The 27,299-nt window shown below is 44.4% G+C and overlaps 1 protein-coding gene across 4 annotated transcripts in view; it reads right to left on the bottom strand.

The window, feature by feature from the left end:
* PDIA5 (protein disulfide isomerase family A member 5) overlaps nt 1-27,299 on the bottom strand; it is a 129,952-nt gene that overhangs the window by 84,128 nt on the left and 18,525 nt on the right. The window contains exons 3-7 of one of the 4 annotated variants that reach the window (XM_073305109.1): nt 25,828-25,915; nt 7,911-7,994; nt 7,084-7,129; nt 2,628-2,720; nt 1,205-1,265 (exon numbers count right to left, since the gene is read on the bottom strand). In XM_073305109.1, coding sequence (XP_073161210.1) covers nt 1,205-1,265; nt 2,628-2,720; nt 7,084-7,129; nt 7,911-7,994; nt 25,828-25,915 — 372 coding nt within the window. Of the gene's footprint in view, nt 1-1,204; nt 1,266-2,627; nt 2,721-7,083; nt 7,130-7,910; nt 7,995-11,029; nt 11,171-25,827; nt 25,916-27,299 lie in introns of those variants that run through there. The other 3 variants (XM_073305110.1, XM_073305111.2, XM_073305112.1) reach the window with 3 other exon arrangements.

The raw sequence follows: 27,299 nt of genomic DNA, 5'->3' as shown, positions 1-27,299 counted from the left end.
ACTATCAGACCAAGTCCTAGGCAGTTCCTAGCAAAGCTCAGATGGGGCTAAATGTAGAATTACACACCTGGGATGAGGAAACCACTTTGGGCCACTCATTAGGAAATCACAGACAATGCTGCCTTGGGATGCTCAGTTTTACACAGCAAAGCAATGACCACCCAATTGCAAGTGACACCTAACTCATCACCAGTTCCACTACCAAGGCTAATGCAGCAGTGCTTTTCTATCTTGGATCACGTGAGCGCTCCCTTTTCCTTAGCTCGCCTGCCTTGCAAGTGGGTAATTGCTCTAATTGCTGAGCGTTAAAGAGCTGAAAGCCTCTAGGTTGCTGAATGGAATTGCAAGGAGCCACCAAATAGCAGCAGTGCAACATTCACACACAGCGATGTTCACAGCGTGACTCAGTCACTGGGCGTTGATACAACGCAAACATAACCTCACTGCAACACAATGTCAAGGTACACACCGCTGTCAGTCGTGATTTGTTACAACTCCACCCAACACACTCTTCCCCAAACACTTTGAGGGACCCTGGCAACTTGGGTTCAATTACCCAGCAGCCCATGTTATATCATGTATGCAGCTCTCCTGAGCAGTACTCCGTCCCCTCTGCCTGACACGAGGAAGGACATATGAAGCTGCAGCCAGAGCCCCAGTCTCCTCTGGGGATTCACTGTTCTCCTGAGACCAGCTTTTCATGGGCTACAGAGAAGAACACTGCAGAAAGTAAATAAAAACATGAACAGTATTCACATGCATCCATAGTACTGTACAGGGCAGAGTGCTGGGCACACACAAAAGTATATGTGTTATTAAGTCATATGCACTCAGCATACCAAACAGGAGTAGAGCATGAGAAAACCAGACAGGACAAGTAGTAAGAAAGTGTAGTGACTGAGACCAATACCAGCAGGCAGTGGAAAGAGGCATGACTTGTGGAAAGAAAAGGGAAACAAATTAAAAAAAAGACTGATTGGCCAGAGGAGTGATAGAGTGGATGCCAGGAGGAAAGAGACCAGAAAGAAACCAGAAGACAAATACTAAGGGCTGTACAGTGCAATACAGATGAATATTAGCCACTAAAGTGGAATAAATGAAGAAAGTGGTGGGAAAACCACCACTCAGAGAACACTTCTGGCTAGGGATGATGGCTGATCAGCCACAGCAGTGACAGGTTGACAGGAAATACCAGATCACGTACATGGGGCATAGAACATCATCAGAAGAGGTCTTTCTTCTTTCTTTAGAAGCCTTCTGAATTCCTAAAGTATAAACCAAACAAAAACCGTTATCAATGAAATAGACACATGCATCAGGCCACAGTCACTTTTATCTGTGTTCAACTTTAAAAGGCAAATAATGTATTAAAGACTTCTCCTGGTTTGCTTCGTTATCTAAGGGGGGAAAAATCTTGTAAAAAGCCAAAACTTGAATCACTTCTCTGCACTCAATTCGGGCTTAGAACGAGTTAATACAAATTACCACAGGACTCATTCACTAAATACCTTACAAGAAATTTTCAGTGATAGGATGTAGAAATTACACTCCTATCGACTCTCACTAGAGGCTTTTGGAAGCTATAGGATAATAGACCCGTTTTCCAGCCAGATCCTCTCAAAGAAAACTACTCTGATTTCTCATTAAGGAGCTGGACTCAATAAAAAAAAATTACTTTAGCTTCCACACCATGAAAGCCTAGGCAGGGCCATGAGAGGCCATGAGAATAGATTTTTTTAGTGCCGGTATGGTGGTAAAACCAGATGAAGTTTTTAAATTGAATGTGACCCCTGGGAGAGCTTGTAATGGAGAACAAAAAGGTGAACATTAAAAATTAATCTTCTTACAAAAACTGAATGTCAAAATAACTGTTCCTTATATCAAAAATGAAAGCTACAAATGGAAAAGGCTCTTTATGAAGCACCATCTAAAGTCCAATCAATTAAAATTTTAAAATCAGTAGACTGGAAAAGCATACAAAACACCAAGCTGATCATCACTGGAGACGGCACAGTTACCACTGCAATGTCCCTGGCTTTTCAAAACGAGAAATAAAATTTTACATATTCACAGCCTTCCCACTTAAACTGAGAAGAAGGCTGGTCTTGTGGTCACAGCACTGGGCAAGCACTGTGAAGATGTGGTTTCATTTCCTGCTTCTGCCATAGACTCCCTGCATGATCTCAGGAAAATCACTGAATCTCATTGTGCTTTATTGTCAGCCTACAAAATGAAAATAGCATTACTTTCTCCCAGCCTGTCTCTCTCATCTTTATTTAGACATAAACTCCTCATGGCAGGGACTGGTCACTTACTGGGTGTACAGCTCCTACCACAATGAGGCCCTGATCTCAGTTGTACTATTGCAATACCCCCAACAGTTTTACAATTCACTAAAAGTAAGGCAGCATGCTGCAGCAGAGAAAGGAGTCAGGAGATTGAGCTCTGTAGTTAATGTGAGATGTGAACTTGGAAGAGTCACTTAAACAATCTGTGCCTCAGTTTCTTCTTCTGAAAAGGGGGATAATGGTGCTTGCTCACTTTTGTAAACAGTTCACACACACACATTTCTTACTGACATTACATTAAAAATACAGACACACACTTCATGTATCTGGTTGAAGTACCTTTTCACTGTCAACATGCACAACATCTTTGGCTTCGGGATCCTCTTCCCACAATGGAGCTCCTTCTGGATCCTTTAGAAAGGCCACCACTGACTGCGATGAATGGAAAGACAACAAGGGGCTTTTAAACATAATTGCTAGCAGAACAGAAGGGATACCATCCCAAATGCCACTTTTCCGCTAAGCTGACTTTTCGTCTTCCCTTTCAGCAACAGCTTTTGCCATTCTGCCCTAAAGCCATACCCTTTAATGCAGCGGAGGGACCCTGGGTAGTGGAACTGATGCAGTTTATCTGAACAAGGGTGGAAGATGCTGGAGTTGAGGGGCTGTTCAAAGGCATGGACTCCCTGCATGACATGAATATCCCAGGTCAGCAGGGCTTGTTCTCTCCATACAGCTGATGGAGCCAGGGCAGAAAGAGGTCAAGAGATGGGCATGATCAGGTTAGAGGACACACTGCTGCAAGGATCCTCCAGACCGCAGTAGACTACTTCAGCGGAACTAGAGTCTGTAAAGCAGCTCCTCAGCTGGTCCGTGGCCTGGTGGGCTAAGATTCCTCCCTGCCTTCGAGACAGATTCTTATTCCATTCAAGCAGCTCACACTTGAGAAGTCTAGTGTACTCACAGCCACACATAGTTAGTACATGCTCAGCTCGTCAAATTAAAGTTTAGGTTTGAGCTCAACCAGCTTAGGTGGTGTTGAAGATTTGTCTACTTTAGACTTTTCAGACATGTTAGCCGACAAATGCTAACACCCCACCTTTTATTCCGGTCTAGACAAGGCCTTAGTGACATTCTTACAACCCCTTTGCCTTCAGTGGGGCTGCAACAGTGTAACCGACTGGAACTCGGTACAACAATCTATTCGTGATGGGCAAGAAGAAAGATTGCGACTACTTCCAAGTTAGCTCTGAAAGGCTCAGAGGAGGTAAAAGCAGTATCTGTGTATTTTAGTTACTCAAGTCAGCAGACAGACCTCCTAATACACCTAGGGAGCAGATCTGCCGAGTAAGGAGACTTTACTTACTCAGGCACTTTTGGGAGAAGCAACACACATTACCACGGTGGTAACAGAGATGGGTCCCATCTAGACAGGCCAAACCATCTTATAATGTCATTGTAACTGTAGCATAGATAATACTCAGAAGCTGCGGGCAATAACCTCCCTGACCAGTGCTGAAAGAGGGCTCTATAACATGCGGGGGAGGTAGGGCAAGTGAAAGAGTGGGAGAAAGGGAGAGAGAGATCTTCTGCAGTTAAGAACAATACATTAGATTCTGCTCTCTCTTGGAGCTGCCAGAACTGTGTCTAGATCTCAATTATACATCAGGGGAAGAGGTAGGGGGTTCAACCTTTTAACGGCTATCAAGCATGATTTCAGGAATTCCCATGTGCCAAGTTCAGCTATGTAGAAACAGATTCCATGAGAGGATGAAGGATTAAAGGGATTTAATTCATCCAGCCTCTCTCTCGCAGCCAAAAAAAAGACGCTGTGTCATATTTTCTGGCAGGGGCACGCAGCATATTGCCTTCCACTCATTCCTCTGCTCGGTGGAGCTTCCGTAGTTCCTGTGCATTTTAAAAAAAACCTTTTAATCCCAAGAACATAAAAAGCAACTACAAGGGTTCCTGCACTCCCAGGTTAGGGTTGGAGATCTGGACAAGGTCCACCCACCGTGTCAGAGAGTCCATCACAAACACTGTGATTAAAAACACACTTTGATCTCGTAGCATAGACAGGACCAAGTTGTGCTTTAACTGTTTTCTCAAACCACACCAAAGCTTTGAACTTAGCACAGATGTAGCACAGTTCAGGAACCTAGTTTCCACTCTATATTGCAAGATCAAACCATGTTCCAACATGATTGGAATGCGTTACCTAGGGAGGTGATAGAATCTCCTTCCTTAGAAGTTTTTAAGGTCAGGCTTGACAAAGCCCTGGCTGGGATGATTTAATTGGGGATTGGTCCTGCTTTGAGCAGGGGGTTGGACTAGATGACCTCCTGAGGTCCCTTCCAACCCTGTTATTCTATGATTCTATGATGGACCCAGGCTCCCCAGCACAGTGGTGAGCCCCATATGAGCTGGTTGTTAACTGGCCATATTATGGAAAGTAAACTATAATGAATCAGGATTCTAATAAGAGGCTTATTATCCTTTAGATTTGACACATAAATCTTTCAGTTTTAAACACGGACTTGCAAGAGCAAACTTGATTCACAGATAATACCGGGACTAATTTACTGGACTAGCACTTCTGTGTATTCTCTTTGCTATTATTGAAGAGATTTGTGTTTTAACAAGTTTTATCCTTTACAGAACAGGAGAAAATTCCCTTTCAGGTAGATCCTGCAGTGGAGGTTTAAATTCCAACCCTGCATTTATGGCATCCTGGCCTTACGCTACAGAAGACTACAAGTTAGACAGCATGGTCAATCAATTAAAGCAGATGACTTGGAATGAAAAAAAATCCTGGTTTCTGTTGCCACTGAGTTGCTGTGTGATGTGGAATAAATCCCTTACCCTCTTTGTGTTTTAGTGTGCCCATCTGTAAAATGGGTACAATAACCTACCTAGCTGGGGTATTGCACAACTTAGTAGTTTGTGTTTGTAAAGTACTTGGAGATGCACGGCCGAAATGCAACTGAGGGAGATATATCACAGCCTATGCAAGATGAAATAGGAAGAGAAGATGAGCTTTAAGGGAGAAAGCCCTTGCTCTGAGTAGCAAAGCTAGTGAGAAAGTTTATGAAAATCATGTTGAATAATGGACTGATGCTGAACTGATGCATTTGGCAAGCTAACTTTAAAGACACTAAACTGGTAATAAGGAGTATGGTCTTTGAACATGGGGGCAGGATGGTTCCTGGATAACCTCTTTTCATCTGCACCAGGGCCAGATACCCCGTTCCTTGGGTCATCAATGAGTTGCTTACTCATCTTCAGTAGGCAGTGGACAGGGTGGATTGTAGGGCCATGTAATCCAGTCAATAAGGTCAGGGGAGGCCCAAGAAAGATATGCCAAATAGGGCAGTGGGAATGGGGAAAACTCCCAGCAGAAGCTGAGAGAATAAGTAACAGCCCATAATGTTTCAGAATGTACCTGCTCCTCTCCCTAGTAACAGCACACTAATCCCTTTGGGGGTATGCGTATGCCTTGCGGTTTACCATAGCCCATCAGCCAGCAAGGCAGAACCATTTCTCCCTTGCTGCGGCACCATTTGTAGGGGATATGGGGTGCTTCCTGGCCTCCGCCAAGACCTTTATTGAACAGGGTGGGAAGACAAGTGCCCTTACCCAACAAGGACTGAAGACAGGATAGTAGACACAGAGTGCTCCCGGAGGACCATAGATTCAGCCCTCTGCCCATCTCAAAGATAGAAAACATACGTCCCCTGGGAAATACTGGCTTTAAAGGGAACATGCAGGAGTGGGCTGAAAGTCAGCCAGTAAGCACAGATCTCACAGTGAAAGTTCATGTAACCCACATGCATCGAGCTCTGCAGGTTTGTTCATCTCCAGTTCAAAACCTGGCCCGAGGCAAAAGGGAAAAGTGAATGCCGTGGTGTTAGTCTGGGCATTAGTCTACGAAGTGCTCAGGAGAATCCCCATTCAGAAGACTAAACCTGCTGGGAAAGCAGGAGATGCTGCAGGGCTGGATGGAGGAGCTGCAGCAAAGCTGCATAGGTAATGTTACTGCAGGTCTGGATCTGGTGCAGTGGCAGGGCTGTGGAGGGCCCAGCACCAGGATCAGAAGACATGTTGCCGGTTAGGATGTAGGTTCCCTGCCAAGGCTTCTTCGGGGCAAGCTCTGCAATGTCTGCCTGACCTACAGAGCTTTTAATCTGCTGCACCAAAATTCACACATTTATTTGAATTTTTGACAGTCTTTTTCCTTCTTTCATTGTCCCTATAGAATTTTGCTTCCTGTTGGTCTGTGTGAAATCTCCAGGAGGAAAAAGGAGGTCATTTTGTTCCCGCTGTGCTCAGGGCAGATCCATATGAATATAGGCTGCCAGAATCAGATCAGAGAAAAGGCCATTTCATCTCCCTTTAAAGCTCATATCTCGGCACTTAGAACAACAGAGAAAGTATTTTCCAAAATGCTAACACTATTAGTTACACACTGCCATTGACAGGATCTCATGGCAAAACAACATATTTGTTACCAGCCTGCAAGTAAACTACATTACAATTTAACATTGGTTCTATCTTGGTAATCATATCCAACTTTTGTGGTTATGTAGCTGACAGACGCATAGAGACGGAATGACCTAAAGGGTTTTTTTTTTTTTTGGGTTTTTTTTTGGTAAACAGCTGTTTGTGAAATTTACCCTCTCCCTGCCGCCTCCTACACAAACTGCAAAAGCCAACATTTGTTTTTAATCCACATATGTCTCCCCATCCCCCCCCACTTTCCAGTGCCAAAAAAAAAAAATCAAATATTTAAATTTACCTTCAGTGTGACAGCTCGGTTATATTCAGTGTGAAATGCACCATCCCTGTTGAATGAGGAGTGGGAAACAGTGTTAACTTTCAGGAATGTTGCTAGAAATCATACAGCTGTTTATCCTGGCATCTCGTTATCCAGAATAAAATTATTCTACTCAAATCACAGAACTGTGTGAAATGCACAGCAAAGCAATTTAAAAAAGGAAGGGGGGAAGCTCTCAAGTGAATAATTTCTTCTGCGAAGCCTTAATGAGAACGTTTAATAAAGGTATGATCTTCGGAGACGCAGCTGCTCAGCACCTCTTACATTTGCAATATTGCCACTCTTATTACGCGTAATAATACGCAGCACTTTTCATCAAAAGATCTCGAAGTGCTGAGCAAAGGATGTATGCATTATTTGAGATGGGGCAACTGAGGCGGGAAGTGTCTTGCCCAAGGCCACCCAGCAGGCCAATGACAGAGCCAGAAATAGGTCTTCCTGGTCCCAGTCCAGTGCTCTATTCACTAGGCCACACAGCCTCCCTCAGATTCATACCTCTATTCATATAGGGCCTGATTCAGCAAAGCATGTAAGCATGTGATTACATTCCATTAAATTCAATACCTTAGTAAATTCACCTTTAATGAGACGTAGGCACATGCTGGGATGCTTAGTTGAATAGGGGCCTGGGCTGCTTTAAATGTCCAAGTGCACAGTGGCAAGCTAATAAGCCCCTGTATTAAAGTGCAGTATTATAGAATACAGAACTAATAACGAACGTCATGTGGATGTTACACAGTAGCTTGAACAATTAGTAACAGCAAATCTCATCCCAAGCCTATACTCACTTATAATGCAATAATTCCACCCCTATCTTCTTTGAATTAGGATCGGCTTTCATCTTCTTGCATACTTTTCGGCTTTCTGCATCACTGCAAAATACAGAGAGACAGGAAAATATATGGTTAAAAAACAATCAAAATGCATCCAACATTTAAAATAAAATGCATAGCTCTGGTTGCTCGTCAGCTTTGTTGTGATTACTGGTAGTTTAGGAACGTCACTCACTTAAATCTCGAGCAACAGTGTTTTCTATCAAAGTTTACAAGCATACGGGAACCTTGCTGCAGCCAACTCTGATTCTGACAGTTTGTACATGGGTGATAAAATGGGGACCAATAATTGCAGTTCCTGCCCAGATTCCTCTCTCTTAAAACTGAGTTTAGCTGCTACATGTTTTACTGTGTAGGCAGGGGTTCAGTGCAGGTGACTAAGAGAGATTCCACAAAGAACATGTCCACAGCTTTATTGACAGGATTCGCGAGCAAACAGTGTTGCAGGAAGGGATTTGAACTAAAATCAATTTTTTGTATCTGGGTAGAAGGGAATTCCAGGCAAAAGGGGCAGGCAGTGAAGACAAGAGTGGGAAAGGGATAGAGGCTGAGTCAAAGGGGCAAGAGGGGAAGAAATTTTACAGATGTAGATGCTAATTCAGGAAAAAGAAAAGGAGTACTTGTGGCACCTTAGAGACTAACCGATTTATTTGAGCATAAGCTTTCGTGAGCTACAGCATCCGATGAAGTGAGCTGTAGCTCACGAAAGCTTATGCTCAAATAAATCGGTTAGTCTTTAAGGTGCCACCAGTACTCCTTTTCTTTTTGTGAATACAGACTAACACGGCTGCTACTCTGAAACCTGTAATTCAGAAAAGCATCCCTGTTCAGGACAGTAGTTCAGCATGTGCTCAAGTCCCATTGAAGCACATACTTAAGTGCTGTCCTGAATTCCGCACAAAGGTCAGAGTGGAGTTGCAAGGAGCCTTAAAGGTTGACGTGAATGTGAAAGGCAAGAGAAAGCCAATGAAGGAATTTTGCAGAGAGGCCAAAAATGGTCAGGTAGCATGGGAAAAGGAGGATTTGCATCGGCAATGCTATTCTTTGCATAGACAAAGACCGAGATTAAAAGGCTTTGAAACCTGTTCCTCAGCAGCCGGCAGCTGGTACTTTTTGCACTGATAAATCAATTTAGAAAATGAAAACGCTGAGCACCCGTCAATGTTGCTGAAATTTACACTAATTAGAGCCACTTATGAAAGCCTAGACGCATTGGGTATGTCTATACTGCAATAAAACACCCGCTGCTAGCCCATGTCAGCTGACTCGGGCTCAGGGGGCTCCGCGGTGTTGAAGTCTGGGCTTGGACTGAAACCCAGGCTCTGGGACCCTGCAAGTGGGAGGGTCCCGGAGCCTGGGCTTGGGCTCATCTCCGCTGCAATTTTATAGCCCTGCAGCCCAAGTCCTGCAAGCCCAAGTCAGCTGACAAGGGCCAGGTGTGGGTGTTTTGTTCCAGCGTACACATCCCCCATGGCTGCCAGGAGCCCCAATAAACGCAGTGTTTGTGACTGAGACTGTCAGGATAATGGTCTGTCTGCAACAACGGACAATAAATTAACTCTGTGTTGCAGATAAGAGCAAAAACTCTGTGTGCAGACAATTTCTGAACACGCTTTACAGATGGCATCACGTTAAAGAAAATAGTACTGACACACAGAAAAACTACATCAGAGTGTTATTCTGTGGATCCAAATTAGCATGTCTGTAACTATTCCCCCAATTTTTCAGTATCAAAATAGCTTGTAGTCTTGGGGGCTTACTAAATTCACATCCGCTCCCGGATTCACAGATCACGGCCAGTAACAGATTTCCCTATTCTTCACCTTCAGACACCAAGAGATCGCATGCTTGCTTCTCCAATACAGATCTCATTATGGTCAGCAACATCTTTGTTACCTCCAGGCTGGACTACTGTGATTCACTCTCCGTAGAACTACAACCGGACAGCACTCTAAGGCTGCAGCCAGTACCAAACAGGGCTGCCCATCTCATGAGCAAAGTGAGCTAGTGACAGCATGGGACCCTGTGCTCCACTCTCTGCACATAGAGTCTCGGGATGAATCATAGAATATCAAGGTTGGAAGGGACCTCAGGAGATCATCTAGTCCAACCCCCTGCTCTAAGCAGGACCAGTCCCCAATGTTTGCCCCAGATCCCTAAATGGCCCCCTTCAGGACTGAACTCACAACCCTGGGTTTAGCAGGCCAATGCTCAAACCACTGAGCTATCCCTCCCCTGAATGCAATTCAACATATTGTTTACCACCCACAAAGCCTTAAATAACCATAGGCCGAGCTATGGGAGATCTCCCCACCCTCTCTGGCCTATCATGCCACCTCCACTCATCCAAGATGCTCCGGTGAACTGACCCACAGGCCAGGCTCAGGGGAGCCGATGACAGGGCATTCTCAGAGTCCTAGCATCCAAAACTCACTCTCACCAGGACACTATAGCTGAGACATAGAGGGTCCATCTGGACTAGAGCTTGTGCTGCTGTTGTAATTGGAGTAACTGGTTGCCAGTTAACACGAGCTAGCTAATGCCTTTGTACATGCTACTCTCGACACCCCGCAAACGTTAGTTCCAGGACACATACAACTGTGGTTTACCCTACATCTCAGCTTCATCTTAGAACAAATTTTGTGGAGTGTCTAGTTTAGCATGTACAAAGGTGCTGGCAACTCTACACAGGACAAGTTACAGTAAGGCCACAAGCTCTCGTCTAGACAGACCTTTGGATCTGCAGATAGTGTTGCTGTATATTTGCTTTCTGCTGCTGGGAATGTTTATCTTGGTCTGTTGAACAGAACACTGGAATGGGAGTCAAGAGATAGATTCCATTCCCACCTCTGCCACTGATTCACTGTGGGGAAGTCACTTAGGAAAAATGAGACTTTGGGAGCTGTTTGTAAAATAGGGATAGGTTTCAGAGTAGCAGCCGTGTTAGTCTGTATTCGCAAAAAAGAAAAGGAGTACTTGTGGCACCTTAGAGACTATGCTCAAATAAATTGGTTAGTCTCTAAGGTGCCACAAGTACTCCTTTTCTTTTTGAAAATAGGGATAGTGAGACTTACCTTTGAAAAGTTCTTTAGATTTACAGAGAAGAAGTGCTACACAGTATTGTTCTCCGATGGACGGGATGGCTAGGTATTAAAATGGGTGCCCTACGAATACCTGTAATGAAGATAACCCAATGCAATTCCAACTAACTCCACACTTACTTGGGCATCTATTAAACAATGGGAATACAAACAACAGGTGGTACCTGGTCAAAAACCAGCATCTAAAGCCTTGCCCACATATGTGTATAGATGCACAGGTGCAAACCCACTAGTATAGACAAGGAAAGCTATGATTTGCACTGGTGTTTCTATCCCTGGTTTCCAGCACAGGTACACCAGGCCACGAAAGTTTCACCTATCTACACTGGGGGTTTACATTGAACAAGCTACACCCATGGCTGGATCACAGCAAATCCCCAGCACAGATGAGGCTTAGATCTCCATCAGTAATTTTTTCATGCATCACTGCAGAGTCATAGCTTCACAGGTTCCAAGGCCAAGCTTTCAGCATGTCAAATGCACCATGCAGAGGCTTCATTAATATTTCTTTGGAAGAGGCAAAAAAACAAACAAGTCACTGAGAAGGGAATGCAGAATCTAGTTATTTTTATCTTTGCTCCTTCTGCTTATCTCCATGCAAGCCATAAAATAAAATAATCCGCAAGGTGTCGGTTGATAGTAACCTTCTCCAATACATTTGGTAACTGCCGTTATTCTTAACAGTAAATACCAACAGAGCTTCAGCCCCTGCACTGAGGAGATTTAACTCCTTTGGATTTCAGCCAGCAGCCTCTCTCTAATGACAAGCGCTTCACCTCTCACATGGGAAAGGATAATTAGGTCTCCAGCTCTTCCGATTTAATTATACTGTTTGAAGTGGAAAGGAAGTTCGGTACAGGGCTTGTTTAAAAAAAAAAAAAAAAAAATCACACACACACACAACTCCCAAACTGACTGCCAAACTTATAAGACATTAGAGATAAGGATCCAGGCTCAGGAGAAGTGGTTACTAGAGACATCTCAGAAATGTTAGCTTAAGTAATGAGGTCATGAACTCTGCCCACATTAATACTGCTCTACTTCCTCATGCCGCCCACTTCTGCACAAATGTTAACCTCAGTAGCTCAGTGTCACACCACCGCTGACAAGGAAGAGGCCACAGCTTTATTTACAGTGTGTTCCACAAATGATCCAGCTTTATCTCCTGTGTTTAGCCCAAACCAGAGGCCAGAATATCCCCCTCCCAAAGGAGTGGGCACAACAGGAAACTTGCTGAAAATACCAACAGAGAAAAGGAAGCTGAACCAAAGTAGTACCATCTCACCACCTCCCACCACTCTGGCTCCACAGAAGCCATTAAGTGATCTATAGTTTGGGGGAGGGATAGGGCACATGGAAAGCCACCTTGGGAATATCCACCGAGCTTCCTGGCATCTGACAATGCTGCCCCTGCCAACATTAGCTTGCATGGAAACCTGCTTTGTATTGCTCACCTCCCCCCCACCCCCCACAAAGGCAATGGAGTTGGCCCAGGTGCAGGTGAGGAATCAGTGGAAACCCCTGAGGGAGATATGCTGCTGTGGAACTCTAGGGGCAGCGTGAGGGCATTTTGCCTGGGTGAGGTTGTGTGAAGATCCGTGAGCTAAGAGCAGGAAAGGGATATGTTTTCAACTCAACTTCCAGAGGGATGGCAAGTCAATGAGGTAGAGAAATACAGAAGGGTGTTCCCAATGCCAGGAGTTGCAAGGAAAAGGCTCTTGCACCAATTGTGGCCAGGCTGCATGGAGGAAGAGAGGAGAGGCCACTGCTAGATAACGGGGAGCAGAAAGACAAGGTCCAGGAGTTTGGCTGCAGCGAGCCCATGCAGGGTTTTTAGACACCTAGGAAATCAAGGCTGAATTGGATACTGACTTGAATATAGTGACTGGTGGTGGCGGCGCTATTGATCACCATCCCATCAGGTGCAAGTCTAAGATCCCCCTGGCAAATTCTGAAATCCGCAGGACAAGACGCGATGTGCTGGCTAATGTCCCCTCTCGCTCAATTCAGGGACCGCAACTTCCAGAATCCTCTAGAGATTTGTCTCCTCAGACAATGCTGACCCTTGACTTCTCACCAAGGAAGTCAAAGGAGCCCTATGCCTGCATCAGCTTCTGGCCAGAAAGTGACACTTTCTGGCTAGCAAAGGTCTGGGAAGTTTTTCAAACCCTCTTCTAGAATATGACTAAACTCTATGTGAAGAACAAGTTCATTTCTATAGCCCACAGTAAAACAATGCTACTGTGTGGCCAGGCTGAGCCATATCATCTTCACATAGCACCAGCACCTGGTTGTAGCTTGCTCTGGGGTCAACACTGGGCTCTGTGGTCAAGACAAGTCTGTAGCTGCACCTGATGTGGTCCCAGGCATAAGAGAAGTGGCTAACAAAGACGTCTGGGAAGCACTGTTTTAAATAAGGTCAATAACTCTGCCTGTATTAACATTGGCTTGCTCCCACATATGCATATCCATGTACGCCCAGCTGAACCATGCACCCATATCTCACAATCTGAAATCTGGCTCAGTGACTCCTTCCTGTTACATTTTGTTTGCCAGTTCTGGTTATTGATACGACAGCAGCACCTACAGGCCCCAGCCAACACTGGGGCCCCAGTGTGCTAGGCCTTGTAGACAGACAGACAAACAGCCCCGCCCCTGAAGAGTTTACAATCTCAACAGACAAGACAGAGACTGAGTGGCCGGGAGAATCAGAGAGAAACAGTGATGGAGTGAGTTGTCCAGGCTCACACAGCAGGTCAATGCCAGAGCTGGACACAGAACCAGTGTCTCTAACACCCAGTCCAGCATCTGATTCACTGGTTCACAATGCCTCTCAGATACACTTCAGATGCTCAAAGAAAATCATCATTCGGGACTGTCCTTCTGCCATCAGTGTTCCTGATCACTTTTTGCCTCTTCTCTTTAAGTGCTTCTACTTCCCCACAACGAGCCAGGAAAAACATGCATGCTACAGACCCAGTTATAACTCCAGGTTAAGTGGAGTTTTGGAACATCCCTTGGATTTGTCCTGCCAAATAGCTTCGAAGGCAGCCAGCATTCTCTGAGGTTGGGGTGCCCAAGCTGTGCTCTGTGTAATCTCCCAAAGCCTGCTGGTGTCGCTTTTCTGGGTTCCCAACCTCAGTGTACAGCCTTTGCAAAGCTCTCAGAGATACATGCTCTGTCCTGCTTTTCTTCTTTTATGTGCATTGGCTTGTTGCCATCCAGCGATGCATCGAGTTCAGATCCTGCTAGCACCTCCAGCCAGACATCCACTCGCACTTGTGATCCAACAAAGCAGCAACTGAAAGCGTTACCCAGATGCCAGAGACATTCACAATCCATTTCAACAAAAACATACATACTTGCAAGAGCAACTCTTAGATGCATCCTCTGAAACGAAAAGCCATTGCCAGTCAGCATCATATTTGTGACTATGACGTTTAGAAACTTTGAACGCAACTGATTAGCAATGTGTTTTAGGCAGCATGTGATTTCTGACCTACGCCTTACAATCACCTTCCCTACACTAGAGCAAGAACCACACAATGCATTTATAATACAGCAGCTTGTTTACCGTGCCAATCAAAGAAAAGACATACCAACCCCCTCCCGCCAATCTCACCCCAGATGTAGGGAGGGGTTTGTGTGTGTATCATTATTAATACTTCCTAGTCTGAGGTAGCAGCTGCCACAACTAGTGCTGCTTACAGTATGTCACATTTATATGGATCCTGATATTCTGTAATGATCCCAGGCCCTTCTGTATCACTCTCCTGAGACAGATCTGAAATGGGGCAGCGGTTGTGGGGGGGGTAGAATCACTTCTCAGAAGCTGTCAACCTGGCTGCAAGAGCTCTTCTTCCCCAAAGAGCTGTGCTAAGCAGCCACTAGATGATAATGGCTTACAGCCACTCAGACAGAAAGCGCGTGCATCGCTCTCAACTCGGACAGGAACTCAGACACTGTGACAACAAGAGCAGTATAAGAACCTATGTGGAACAGAACAGGCACAGACCCAGACAGCAGGACACAGATAAAATTTTAAACACGGGAAGCTTAAAATAAAAGGACTCGTTCCTTTATTATAAATAACATTTGCCATAGTGTGATGCTGCATTTTTCATGGAAATTAATTTACAAGAGAAGAGAGAACAACAGGTTTGCTTGTAACAGACAGAAATCAAGCAAGGGGCTGCGCAATGGTTAAAGGGTTTGATTTGATTTGATTTTGGGGACAGGGAGGTTTGAACTGCAAAGGAAAAATTGCTTCACAGAAAGTAAAAATCGGAAATGGGATTAGCAGATCAACAAGAATCCAGGGTCTCCTGTGGATTTTGGGGCTCGCCCAAAAGACAGCAAAACTCCTCCATCAGAGACCCACAATGCATCATAGTTCTCTATTCTGAACATTCCCCTGAAACGTGATGCGAATGAGAGAGGCAGCAATTTATATGCTGTAGAAAACCAGCACCACCAGCCTTCCAGTAAAAATGATTCTGTCGACCCTCTAGTCAATTAGAAAGCCAAAGAACCTATACAAACAAAATGGGGAGGAGGGGGATAGAACGTTTTCCAAAACTGAAGCTCGGGAGATTGTAACAACAAAAGTATCTTTAACCAAAAAAACAAGCACCCCAAGATAAAGCTAATGCAGGTGTCTTCACACACCAACAAACAAGAGGAGGAAAAGAACCATTTATACACCATGATCTTCCAGCTCTGCAGAAAGCCACAATGTTATAATGAATGGTATTTTCCTTGGAGTTCCGAATTAATAAGGTGGGATAGCAACACACAAACCCGCATCGAAATAAAACGGAGATATTAAAAAAAGCAATCAAAGGCTGTGCAGAAAGCAAGCAAGCGTCATTTCTTCTTTAAAAAAAGCGCCCCTCTCATTGTAATTTCTACTAGACTCCATCTAAACTGTTGGATCTTGGCCTAGGAGATTCCAAATTATGGTAACAATGTTGCGATCAACAGAAGGCGATAAGTATATGTTTGAATTCACATTAGAATTAAGTATATATTAAAATACTTCTAGGTAATATCATCCACATATACACAGAAGCTGTTATATAATGTATTATTCTTTGGTTGCGGCTTTGCACATGTATTCGATGAACTGGGAGAGTTATGGGAATAAAGTGTTAAAGTGGATGGGAATCTGGGAGGCACTGACCATGAGTTGGTTGAGTTCAGGATCCTGACGCAGGGAAGAAAGGTAAGCAGCAGGATAAGGACCCTGGACTTCAGGAAAGCAGACTTCGACTCCCTCAGGGAACGGATGGCCAGGATCCCCTGGGGGACTAACTTGAAGGGGAAAGGAGTCCAGGAGAGCTGGCTGTATTTCAAGGAATCCCTGTTGAGGTTACAGCGACAAACCATCCCAATGAGTCGAAAGAATAGTAAATATGGCAGGCGACCAGCTTGGCTTAATGGTGAAATCCTAGCGGATCTTAAACATAAAAAAGAAGCTTACAAGAAGTGGAAGGTTGGACATATGACCAGGGAAGAGTATAAAAATATTGCTCGGGCATGTAGGAATGATATCAGGAGGGCCAAATCGCACCTGGAGCTACAGATAGCCAGAGATGTCAAGAGTAACAAGAAGGGTTTCTTCAGGTATGTTGGCAACAAGAAGAAAGCCAAGGAAAGTGTGGGCCCCTTAATGAATGAGGGAGGCAACCTAGTGACAGAGGATGTGGAAAAAGCTAATGTACTCAATGCTTTTTTTGCCTCTGTTTTCACTAACAAGGTCAGCTCCCAGACTGCTGCACTGGGCATCACAAAATGGGGAAGAGATGGCCAGCCCTCTGTGGAGATAGAGGTGGTTAGGGACTATTTAGAAAAGCTGGACGTGCACAAGTCCATGGGGCCGGACGAGTTGCATCCGAGAGTGCTGAAGGAATTGGCGGCTGTGATTGCAGAGCCATTGGCCATTATCTTTGAAAACTCATGGCGAACGGGGGAAGTCCCGGATGACTGGAAAAAGGCTAATGTAGTGCCAATCTTTAAAAAAGGGAAGAAGGAGGATCCTGGGAACTACAGGCCAGTCAGCCTCACCTCAGTCCCTGGAAAAATCATGGAGCAGGTCCTCAAAGAATCAATCCTGAAGCACTTGCATGAGAGGAAAGTGATCAGGAACAGCCAGCATGGATTCACCAAGGGAAGGTCATGCCTGACTAATCTAATCGCCTTTTATGATGAGATTACTGGTTCTGTGGATGAAGGGAAAGCAGTGGATGTATTGTTTCTTGACTTTAGCAAAGCTTTTGACACGGTCTCCCACAGTATTCTTGTCAGCAAGTTAAGGAAGTATGGGCTGGATGAATGCACTATAAGGTGGGTAGAAAGCTGGCTAGATTGTCGGGCTCAACGGGTAGTGATTAATGGCTCCATGTCTAGTTGGCAGCCGGTATCAAGTGGAGTGCCCCAAGGGTCGGTCCAGGGGCCGGTTTTGTTCAATATCTTCATAAATGATCTGGAGGATGGTGTGGATTGCACTCTCAGCAAATTTGCGGATGATACTAAACTGGAAGGAGTGGTAGATACGCTGGAGGGGAGGGATAGGATACAGAAGGACCTAGACAAATTGGAGGATTGGGCCAAAAGAAATCTGATGAGGTTCAATAAGGATAAGTGCAGGGTCCTGCACTTAGGACGGAAGAACCCAATGCACAGCTACAGACTAGGCACCGAATGGCTAGGCAGCAGTTCTGCGGAAAAGGACCTAGGGGTGACAGTGGACGAGAAGCTGGATATGAGTCAGCAGTGTGCCCTTGTTGCCAAGAAGGCCAATGGCATTTTGGGATGTATAAGTAGGGGCATAGCGAGCAGATCGAGGGACGTGATCGTTCCCCTCTATTCGACATTGGTGAGGCCTCATCTGGAGTACTGTGTCCAGTTTTGGGCCCCACACTTCAAGAAGGATGTGGATAAATTGGAAAGAGTCCAGCAAAGGGCAACAAAAATGATTAGGGGTCTGGAACACATGAGTTATGAGGAGAGGCTGAGGGAGCTGGGATTGTTTAGCCTGCAGAAGAGAAGAATGAGGGGGGATTTGATAGCTGCTTTCAACTACCTGAAAGGGGGTTCCAAAGAGGATGGCTCTAGACTGTTCTCAATGGTAGCAGATGACAGAATGAGGAGTAATGGTCTCAAGTTGCAGTGGGGGAGGTTTAGATTGGATATTAGGAAAAACTTTTTCACTAAGAGGGTGGTGAAACACTGGAATGCGTTACCTACGGAGGTGGTAGAATCTCCTTCCTTAGCGGTTTTTAAGGTCAGGCTTGACAAAGCCCTGGCTGGGATGATTTAACTGGGAATTGGTCTTGCTTCGAGCGGGGGTTGGACTAGATGACCTTCTGGGGTCCCTTCCAACCCTGATATTCTATGATTCTATCTAGAGAATGTTTAAAGTGGATTATTAAGCACTAAATGCAAGAAAACGGAGGTTATGTTTATTCAATTTTAGCAAATAACATGAATGTTAACATTCCACAGTTAATCGGCAATTCAGATAATCAGAAAACAAATGGGAAGGTTGAACGCACGATCTGAGCGCTGCCCCTTATGCGCATGCATTCCAGTAGTTGTTAGTTAGATGCTCTCATAATTCTTCTGAACTAATAGAATACACCAGGGCTTGAAGAGTTTTACATCTAGTAGCCCAAAGGCTGAGCCGACTCACCATGCTGAAATCCACTGATGACAAGCCTGCTCCTTTGCCCAATCTAAAGGAATAGTATAATTATAAAATAGCTTATATTCTTACAGTGGAGCTATTCCCAATGAGTGAGAAATGTTTACAATGGGTGCTGTAGGTAGCAGAAAAACAGCGATGAGTCCGGTGGCACCTTAAAGACTAAAAGATTTAAGGAGCAGAGGCAATACAGGGTAAGTCTACACTGTAAATAAAATAAATAAATGGGGGGGGCGAAATGCAATAAATAGATAAAATAAATTTGCATCCCATTTTTGACCAGCTCTTATTTCCACTTTCAGTCACAAAAACTGAGATGGATTTTAGACTCTTAAAAGTCCCTCTCTTCCAACCCCAGTAATTAAACTAATTAATTTACTACAGACCCTACAAAAACATTCTGTATTCAAAACATTAGGAAATGGGAAAGTCAGACAGAACTATTTCACCCAACAGCTAACAAATACAATATGATATCGGAAGGGAAGGAGAGCAACATCTTACAAAGGCATTCATCAGCCACCTACACCCATTTCTGGAGGAGGTAGGCAGGACTGAGGTATATGACATGGAAGCAGGAAGGTGGGATTAAGACCAACCCAAGAGCAAGGCATCTTAGGCCAGATGGCATTTCCCTCACGAACAAACAGTCTGGATGTGCTAAATCTGAGTACATGTACTGTGACAGCAGATGGGACCCACACAAACAGCTTTGTTTCTGTTTGGGACCTACGTTAAAAAGCACCGTGTGTGTTTGATGAAGGATGTTACTCAAAGCCAAAGCAATATGCACTTGTTTGGGTTTGGTTTTTAAAACCAATTTCCATAATTGGGAAAATGATACTAAACCAAAAATGTTATCACAGAGCAGCAGACAAATTCCTGGGATTCCAGAAGAAGCTAAAACAGATGGGGATACCAAATTCAAATACCCAGTTATACAAATAGGGCAGGAGAGCCACAAGTCCAAAATACCCCAGGCTACTCGTAAGTGTCCTCCAAAGACTGTTCGGCAGAATGCCAGCATTTAGCCACTGTACTAGTGTACTAAAAGAAGACCTGCAAACATTCTTACACAATTCCCACTTCTATCTCTCCATCTATCTTAGTCTCATATTGCCACCCAACATGGTAGCATCAGAGCACCTTTTATGTACAATCAACAGGGATAGCAAAGTTCATGGTGGACTTTATGGAGTTCTTGGCACCTGTCCGTTTTCAAAGTCACAGCACTGGTTGGGGAAGGGAGCTTGGCTCTTTCATTTTTCCTTTTTAGAAGATTTTATTTGTTTCCTCTTTTCTTGTGGGTAGGAATTTGGGGCAGAAAGAGGCATCAGTGTTGTGAATATCATTTTAGAGTGTAAAGGTTCTCTAGAGACCCTTTGCCACGTCTTCCTGACCACATCTCCCAAATAACTTATTTCCCTTCCTTAATCCCCCGCCCCCACTCAATTCCAACTGATTTGCTCTCCTGCCCATTTGCCACATTCCACCCATCCCTTCCCTCTCCACCCAGATGCACTCTAGATCTGCCCCATCTATTGCAAACTAATCTGAGAATGATTGGTTACCTTCCAAACCAGATCTCAGTGCTTTCCAGCGCTTTGCAAGCTGGGGTTGGGTTTTCCTTTGTTTAGGCCAAAGCTATCTGAGGAACAAGTGATGGAACTTCAATCCAAGCAGTATAACAACAGTGGGATTCTGCCATCACACTCCAACACAGAAATAAGTTTACATCATTTCACAGTTTATACTTGTCACTGCAAGGCCAGGCTAACATTTGCTACAAAGGGCCCAAAGAACTGTCCTATTACACGTGACACAGTTCTTTTGATTTACCCATTATACATATCACCAATTCATAGCCCCAATCCTGCATCCTCTCAGTACATGGAACTCCAGGGAGCACAATGGGAGCTGTGCACATGGAAGATCTGCAGTGGCAGGGCCACTAGGTAGAGTAAGCCAATCAGATGCACACAGTGGGGAGCCTCACACTGCACCACAAACAGCTCTTAAATCACCCTATTTTAACCACATATCCTATTTTACAGTCACAATAAGGGTCGAAAATAATTCGCTCTTTTCAAACAAGTTAAGCTTTCTATTCCCCATTTCAGTTCCCCTGCAAACTTACAGCCAGATCCACGCCTGCATTTGTGAAAGCTGAACTAGACTCTTACCGAAGTATCAAGCCCTTTTTGATGATTTGTATGCCCACCACATTAGCATCTGGACACATTAAATGTACAATAAGAAGTAATACTTATTTTAACTTTGTACTTTTGCCATTCAAAAATCTCCAAACACTTGATAAAAATTAACTATTTAAGCCTTACAACATCCATGGGAGTTAGGTGTTGATCTATCCATTTGTCTGATAAACTGAGGCTTGGAGACTTAAGTTAATTGCCCAAAATTATAAACAGTCAGTGGCAGAGCTGGGAATAGAACTCAGAAGTCCTGACTCCCAGTTCCTTGCTCTAGCTATTAGACTACACTTCCTGAGTCTTAGTTTGTATTTAGGGTGCCTCACTGAGCGCTAGAGCCCAAACCAGAGCAGTTCATAAGAAACCTTATCTTGCCAGCAGCTCTCCCCGTCCACATACAATATGAAGGTTTACTGAACCCTCATATAGTTAGCTTTTAGTTTCTAATCCAGAACTGATGCACTAGATCTTGAAACATAACGGGAGCTTTCTGTTTGAAGAGACAGCAGCAAAAAGTAGATGTCACGCGTAAGACTGCATCTCACCAGACATCATTAATTCAACATTCCGACATCTCACACGCTGCAATTCATTCAACATCAAACGCCTCAGTGTGGGCTTCCTAATTAAAACATGGAAAGGCTGAAATAAAATGTAAGTATTTTTGTCACATTGTTTGCAGGTGTTTTATTCATAATTGAACGCTTCCTGTTTCATTATGTACAGAGCCACCTACAGTACCTCAGATAGGAACCAAGAGTCCTCACTTTGACATTTTGACAAATTCCACCAGCACCCCCTTATTAGGGGTCAGCTCCTTTCTGCCAGGGCTTAAGCCAATATGAATCGCTTCAAATCTAGCTGCTGAGTAAAGGCCTTATGCTGCGAAGCGCTAAGAGGCCCCAGAGCCCATCTACAATAGGGCCCTGCTCTAGCAAGGGACTGATGCACGTGAATAAATCCCAGAGGCCTGGGAGAGGAAGGTGCTCAGCACATTGCAGAACTGTGTCCAAAGCATCACAGGGAAGCCAGTCACATCTATTCTGAAGGAACTCGGCTATCCTTGTAATAACTTTTCTCCATGCTAACTGGGCAAGCGACCAACTCTTCCCCTAGAGTCTATGCACAGCCAAGTCTTCCTGGCCCTCCAGAGGCTGCTCTATTTCCGTCAGCACTGGAGAGCTCAAACCTTATTTCTTGCTTGACCCATGGAAAACCACGAGTGGGGAAGCTGGTTTACATGTAAAGTAGGTTATTTAGACAGAAAACTTCCGGTGGCAAGGCCTGCATCTTCCTCCGTATTTCACACAGCAGAGAGAGCTCAGCTAGTGCTCAACAACAGAACAACAACAACAAGCTTTGTTGGGGGCGCAATATACTCTTGCTTTCTCCTGCAAAAAGGAGCAAAAACCACTGTGCCTTGAGATAGCAGCGAGCACGGCCAGTAGAAGAGGCAGCGCTGTCGTCCCCACAGGGAGCCGAGCCGAAGACAGCAACTACAACTCTGCAGGAATGACAGCCTTGCCAACGCACATATCCGAAAGCAAAGGGAGCTCACTACAGCAGGGCATGGAGACTAAAGCCAGAATTCTCTGCTTAAGGGAGCGGAGAATACTGCTGCCAAACAAACCGTTTCTCATCAATATTTGTAAAACAAATTGAGCCTGCACTGTAAATATCCCTACATCTGTGCATTTGTTGTTTCAGTGCCGAGACCACAAATAAGCATCACAGAAAATCTGCAATGGGAGAGTATCTTGAGCAGCTCTGGTAGGGCTCAGCTGTTCAGCGCTCCTGAAAACAGGCCTTTGTGGTCAGCGACAGAAGGCACTACAGACACCTTTCACGCTTTCTGGCTGGAATGAGGGAAGCCAGCGGTAGTTTGCAGCCTCTTGCAGAAAGGAAGAGACAATAGGTTGGAAAAATCTTTTGAGAGCAAAAAAAAATAATACACCATCCTCTACGAATATATTGATTTCAGAGGGCTCTCCATGGCTTTAAAACAATCAGCCACCAAGCAAAACTTGACTCAAAACCAAACCAATTTGGCTCTGCAAAAGAACTCCTCTGGCTACCATCCTGGCCTTCCCTCACTCTGTCTCCAGCACTCAGCTGGTTCATCTATCTCTGTTAAGGTATCTCATTGTGAGTAAGGGGACAGGGAAAGAGACCTCTGAAAATTCTGATTATGTCTGGGGAAAGCATCCAAGGTTTTTAGGTCTCTTCCCAAACCGAACCCTTTGAACACTAATGTAGCTTGGCCCTCTGACAGATTACAACCAGCGCCATGTTTGCAACATGGTCTCCATTGTTAGCGAACTCAATTACTGTTCTAATAGCATTCTCTTGGGTTAAAGGAGCAATCTTGAAGCCAGGAGATCTATTCCCAGCTCTGCCAGTGATTTACGGTACAACTTTCAGCAAGTCATTTCACTTCTCTGGGGACAATACTTGCCCCCCTCACATTGGTGATGTGGTTTAACTCATTATATTTTTACAGAACTGTGCTCTGACCTGATGAAAGGCACTGTAAGTGCCACACATTATAAAGTAAAGTATTAACTGGAGGAGACTTTAAAGTATATTCCTTGTGAGTAACTCATAAAGAAAGCTTGTTTTAAGTGACACCCTTTTAGAAGGAAAGTAGAGGGAGGAAGATATTGGAATTAAGGTCAATAGAACCTGTTGTAATACAAAGATCAAAACTTTGAGTTCCCCCATCCCAACACAGGGAAATTAAGGGCCAGATTCTGATCCCACTGAGCTCAATAGCAATACTCCCATTAAGGTACCCACACACACAATAAGCAACAGTTCCTGACCCACAGTGACAATCTAAATCAGAAAAGGAAGAGAAAGGGTGAGAGGGGAAACAAAGTCACAAAGAGGTGAAGAGACTTGCCCAAAGTCTCACAGCAGGTCAGCAGCAGATCTGAGAAAAGAACCCAGGCCTCCCGACTTCTAGTCCAGTGTCCTATTCACTAGACCGCAGTGCCCGTGAAGTTTTAGTTGTCATCAACACTTTTTGGCAGAAGAGGGGACCTCAGAGATATGCCACATTTCCCCACTACATTTTCTTCTTCACAATCCATTTGCTGAGTTAGAGTCTCAGAGGTTGGAAACTGATACAGTTCCACTGATGTCAATGGAGCTACCTCAATTTATGCCCGCTAACGATCTCAACCACCGTCTCCATCTCCTGGAAGGAGGACAGAACATTCACTTGAACCAGCCCAACAGAACGAGAACGTAGAAGAAAGACATAACATGACCCTTGTTAGTTAAGATTTGTTTAGAGGTGGCAGGATAGCAAAATAATGATGAATTAACTTTTGTGAGAAAACAATGACCCACAATGAACGTTACTGGTTAACCAAAGAGGAAGGTCCCGGATTTAAAAATGCAATTTTAGAAAAATCCCTTTGAGTGTATAGATGAGCTAAATCTAGTGCATCTACTTGTACAACAGCATATCAGTCCCTAGAAAGGGAGCCAGCAATCTGTTCCCTTATAAGTACAAGAAGTGGACACTGTCAACAGCAGGCAGAAAAGCATAGCTTTCAAGATGCAGAAACAGAGAGACACACCAGGATATGAAAACTAAAACCACCTGTACTGTGCTATTGTCAGCATCATGAACAGAACCACAGTAGAGGCTTTCAGATCTTAGAACCAAAGCAAACCGCACACCTGTTCCTTCCCCCTCAAATAAGTGACTACTTACAAAAAAACAAGTTTCCCCAATGTTGCATTGAGAACTGCCATGAAACGACAAGCGAGAGAGCAAGTTTCTAAAATAAGTCTTCTTGTGAAATGCTGTAACAGCAGGTCCCTTCCAAACCAAGCAGTTATACAAATCATGCAAGGTTTGCATGTTCTACCACAGCTATAAAAAGAAAAGGAGTACTTGTGGCACCTTAGAGACTAACCAATTTATTAGAGCATAAGCTTTCGTGAGCTACAAGTGAGCTGTAGCTCACAAAAGCTTATGCTCTAATAAATTGGTTAGTCTCTAAGGTGCCACAAGTACTCCTTTTCTTTTTGCGAATACAGACTAACACGGCTGTTACTCTGAAACCTACCACAGCTATGTTACCCTCAATATACGATGCAAGTGTTGCATAGGTTTGGGGCTGTCCCTCTGCACAGGGGTGTGCTGCACCCACTGTGAAGTTCTGTTTCAACCATAGGCAGGTCCCCCTGTTCACTGCTGCACATTTAACATCCCCTGAGCCTGCTGCTCTCCTCCAGCAGAGAACAGCCTAAGCTTTAGGTTCCCAGCCCTGGAGCACAGTGGATGAGGGTGCGCTGTCTAAGAGTACACCCCAATTTCTCTTCCATCTCATGGAGTCTTCTGTGTTACAATCTCTTCCATGAGGAGCCAAGGAGTAGGGTGACCAGATGGCCTGATTTTATAGGGACAGGCCCGATATTTGGGGCTTTTTCTCAGTAGGCACCTATTACTCCCAACCCCAGTCCCAATTTTTCATACTTGCTATCTGGTCACCCTACCAAAGAGGGAGGAGAGGAGAGCCTTCATGCTGCATTCCCCTCTGAAGGGGGTGCAGGAGACACAGCAAGAGACCATGCTCCAGAGTCCCCAGCTCATGACAAAAGAACATGCTGGCAGAGAGAAACTGACAAGACCTGTGGGGAAGAGACTATCCCAAGACATCCCAAAGGAAGACTAGGGAGGTGTGTAAAAGGTACGCCCACTCCAATTACAGGGTTACCCTTCATGACAAAGTGCTTTCCATTATAGGATGTGATCGATTTACAGCCATTGAAAAGGTAAATCAGCAGTACCAAAATAAGGCTGGAGAGGAAGGGGGAAAAGAAAACAGTGCATCACATACCCACAATCTATCCAGGCTATAGTACCTCGTCCTTTCACCGCCTGGGCCACGTCGGACAGTAACCTGAGTGGACTTTCAGCAGTGGCAGCTGAAAACAACAGTAATAACAGTGTTAATCCAATCAACAGATACAGCAATTGCAATCTTTTGCCCAAAGCACAGAGAGAACATTTTTCCTAGAGTCTCATTTGTAAGAGGAATCAGTAAAGCTTGTGCAATTTGAAAGGAACGTTGATACCCTGAACATTTATACCTACAGCATGCATCGCTGCCTACATTTCTGGGGGTATGTCATGCATTCTACCACAGACTTCAGTATCTTGGCCCACTTTCTTTCTCCCACCTCCTTCTCCCTACAGCTGTGCACTCAGTGGTTTGCCTTGGAAAGACAGTCTAGTGGTTAGAGCATTAGCGAAAGATCTGGGAGACAGAGGTTCGATTCCTTGCTCCACTAGACACTTCCTATGTGACCTTTGGCAAGCCACTTAGCCGCTCTGCTCCCCTTCTGTAAAATGGGAATAATAGCACTTTGCTAACTCACAGGGATGTTGGCAGGATTAATACATTAAAGAGATGCTCAAATTCTATGGTAAAGGGGGACTTATCATTTTAACCCTAGAAGTGGCTGCATTTGAAGTTCCAAAGATAGATATGGCACAGCATTGCAAAAAATATGTTTAGATTTTATAAAGCACTTTCATTCCAAAATACCCCCAAAGCACTATTATAAGTGTAAAATGTTATTAACTATAATCAGAAAAAAATTTAAGGAGGGAAGCCTAAGAAGCATTTTTATTTTCAACCCAATATCTGACTTCTTAAACCCACTACAATAAAAACTGTTCTAGACTCAAAAAACTTCTTTGGTATTAAAAGAAATCAGCTACTCCACTGTAAAACATAATGTTAATGGAACCATCAAAACCACATGAGCGCCCATTACTGGCTCCTCAGCAAACAAAAAACTACCAACAAGCCTACCACATCCCACCAGTTTAGGGCCTGACCCCACAAGCTAATCCCCATGAAGAGACTCACTCGCCTACACCAATCAATTAGCAAGACTGGAAGCTCTGCTGATGGTGGTAAGGTTCCACCTTTGACTCTTCACTAGGGCCATCTGTTACCAGCTAACTCAATTACTAAGGCCTTGAACTTTGCCTACACTAAGAGTTGAAGGTCACTTCAAAGGGGGTTATCTACTTTGATCTAAAAAAAAGAAGCCAACATGTTTCCTACACAAACCAAGGCCTGAGAGTTCCCAGAGGGTAGTTTTAAACAGCAGCACTTCTGCCCCAAGGGTTCTCATAAGAGGGTTCTTTCTCCCTTCTTCAGTGTACATATGGGGATGCTGGCTGGGTTAACAAGGAGGCATGGGCTGCAAAGAACATTCCTCTTCTGCTTACCAGCTGAATTTTTAAAAAGCATTCTTGTTCTATGTAGGACATTTACAAAGTACCTGTTATCTTGGA

The sequence above is a fragment of the Lepidochelys kempii genome, chromosome 11 (assembly GCF_965140285.1).
Source record: "Lepidochelys kempii isolate rLepKem1 chromosome 11, rLepKem1.hap1, whole genome shotgun sequence".
Taxonomy (NCBI): Eukaryota; Metazoa; Chordata; order Testudines; family Cheloniidae; genus Lepidochelys; species Lepidochelys kempii.
The sequence above is the reverse complement of the archived record's forward strand: the minus strand, read 5'-3'. Positions and strand labels throughout refer to the sequence as shown.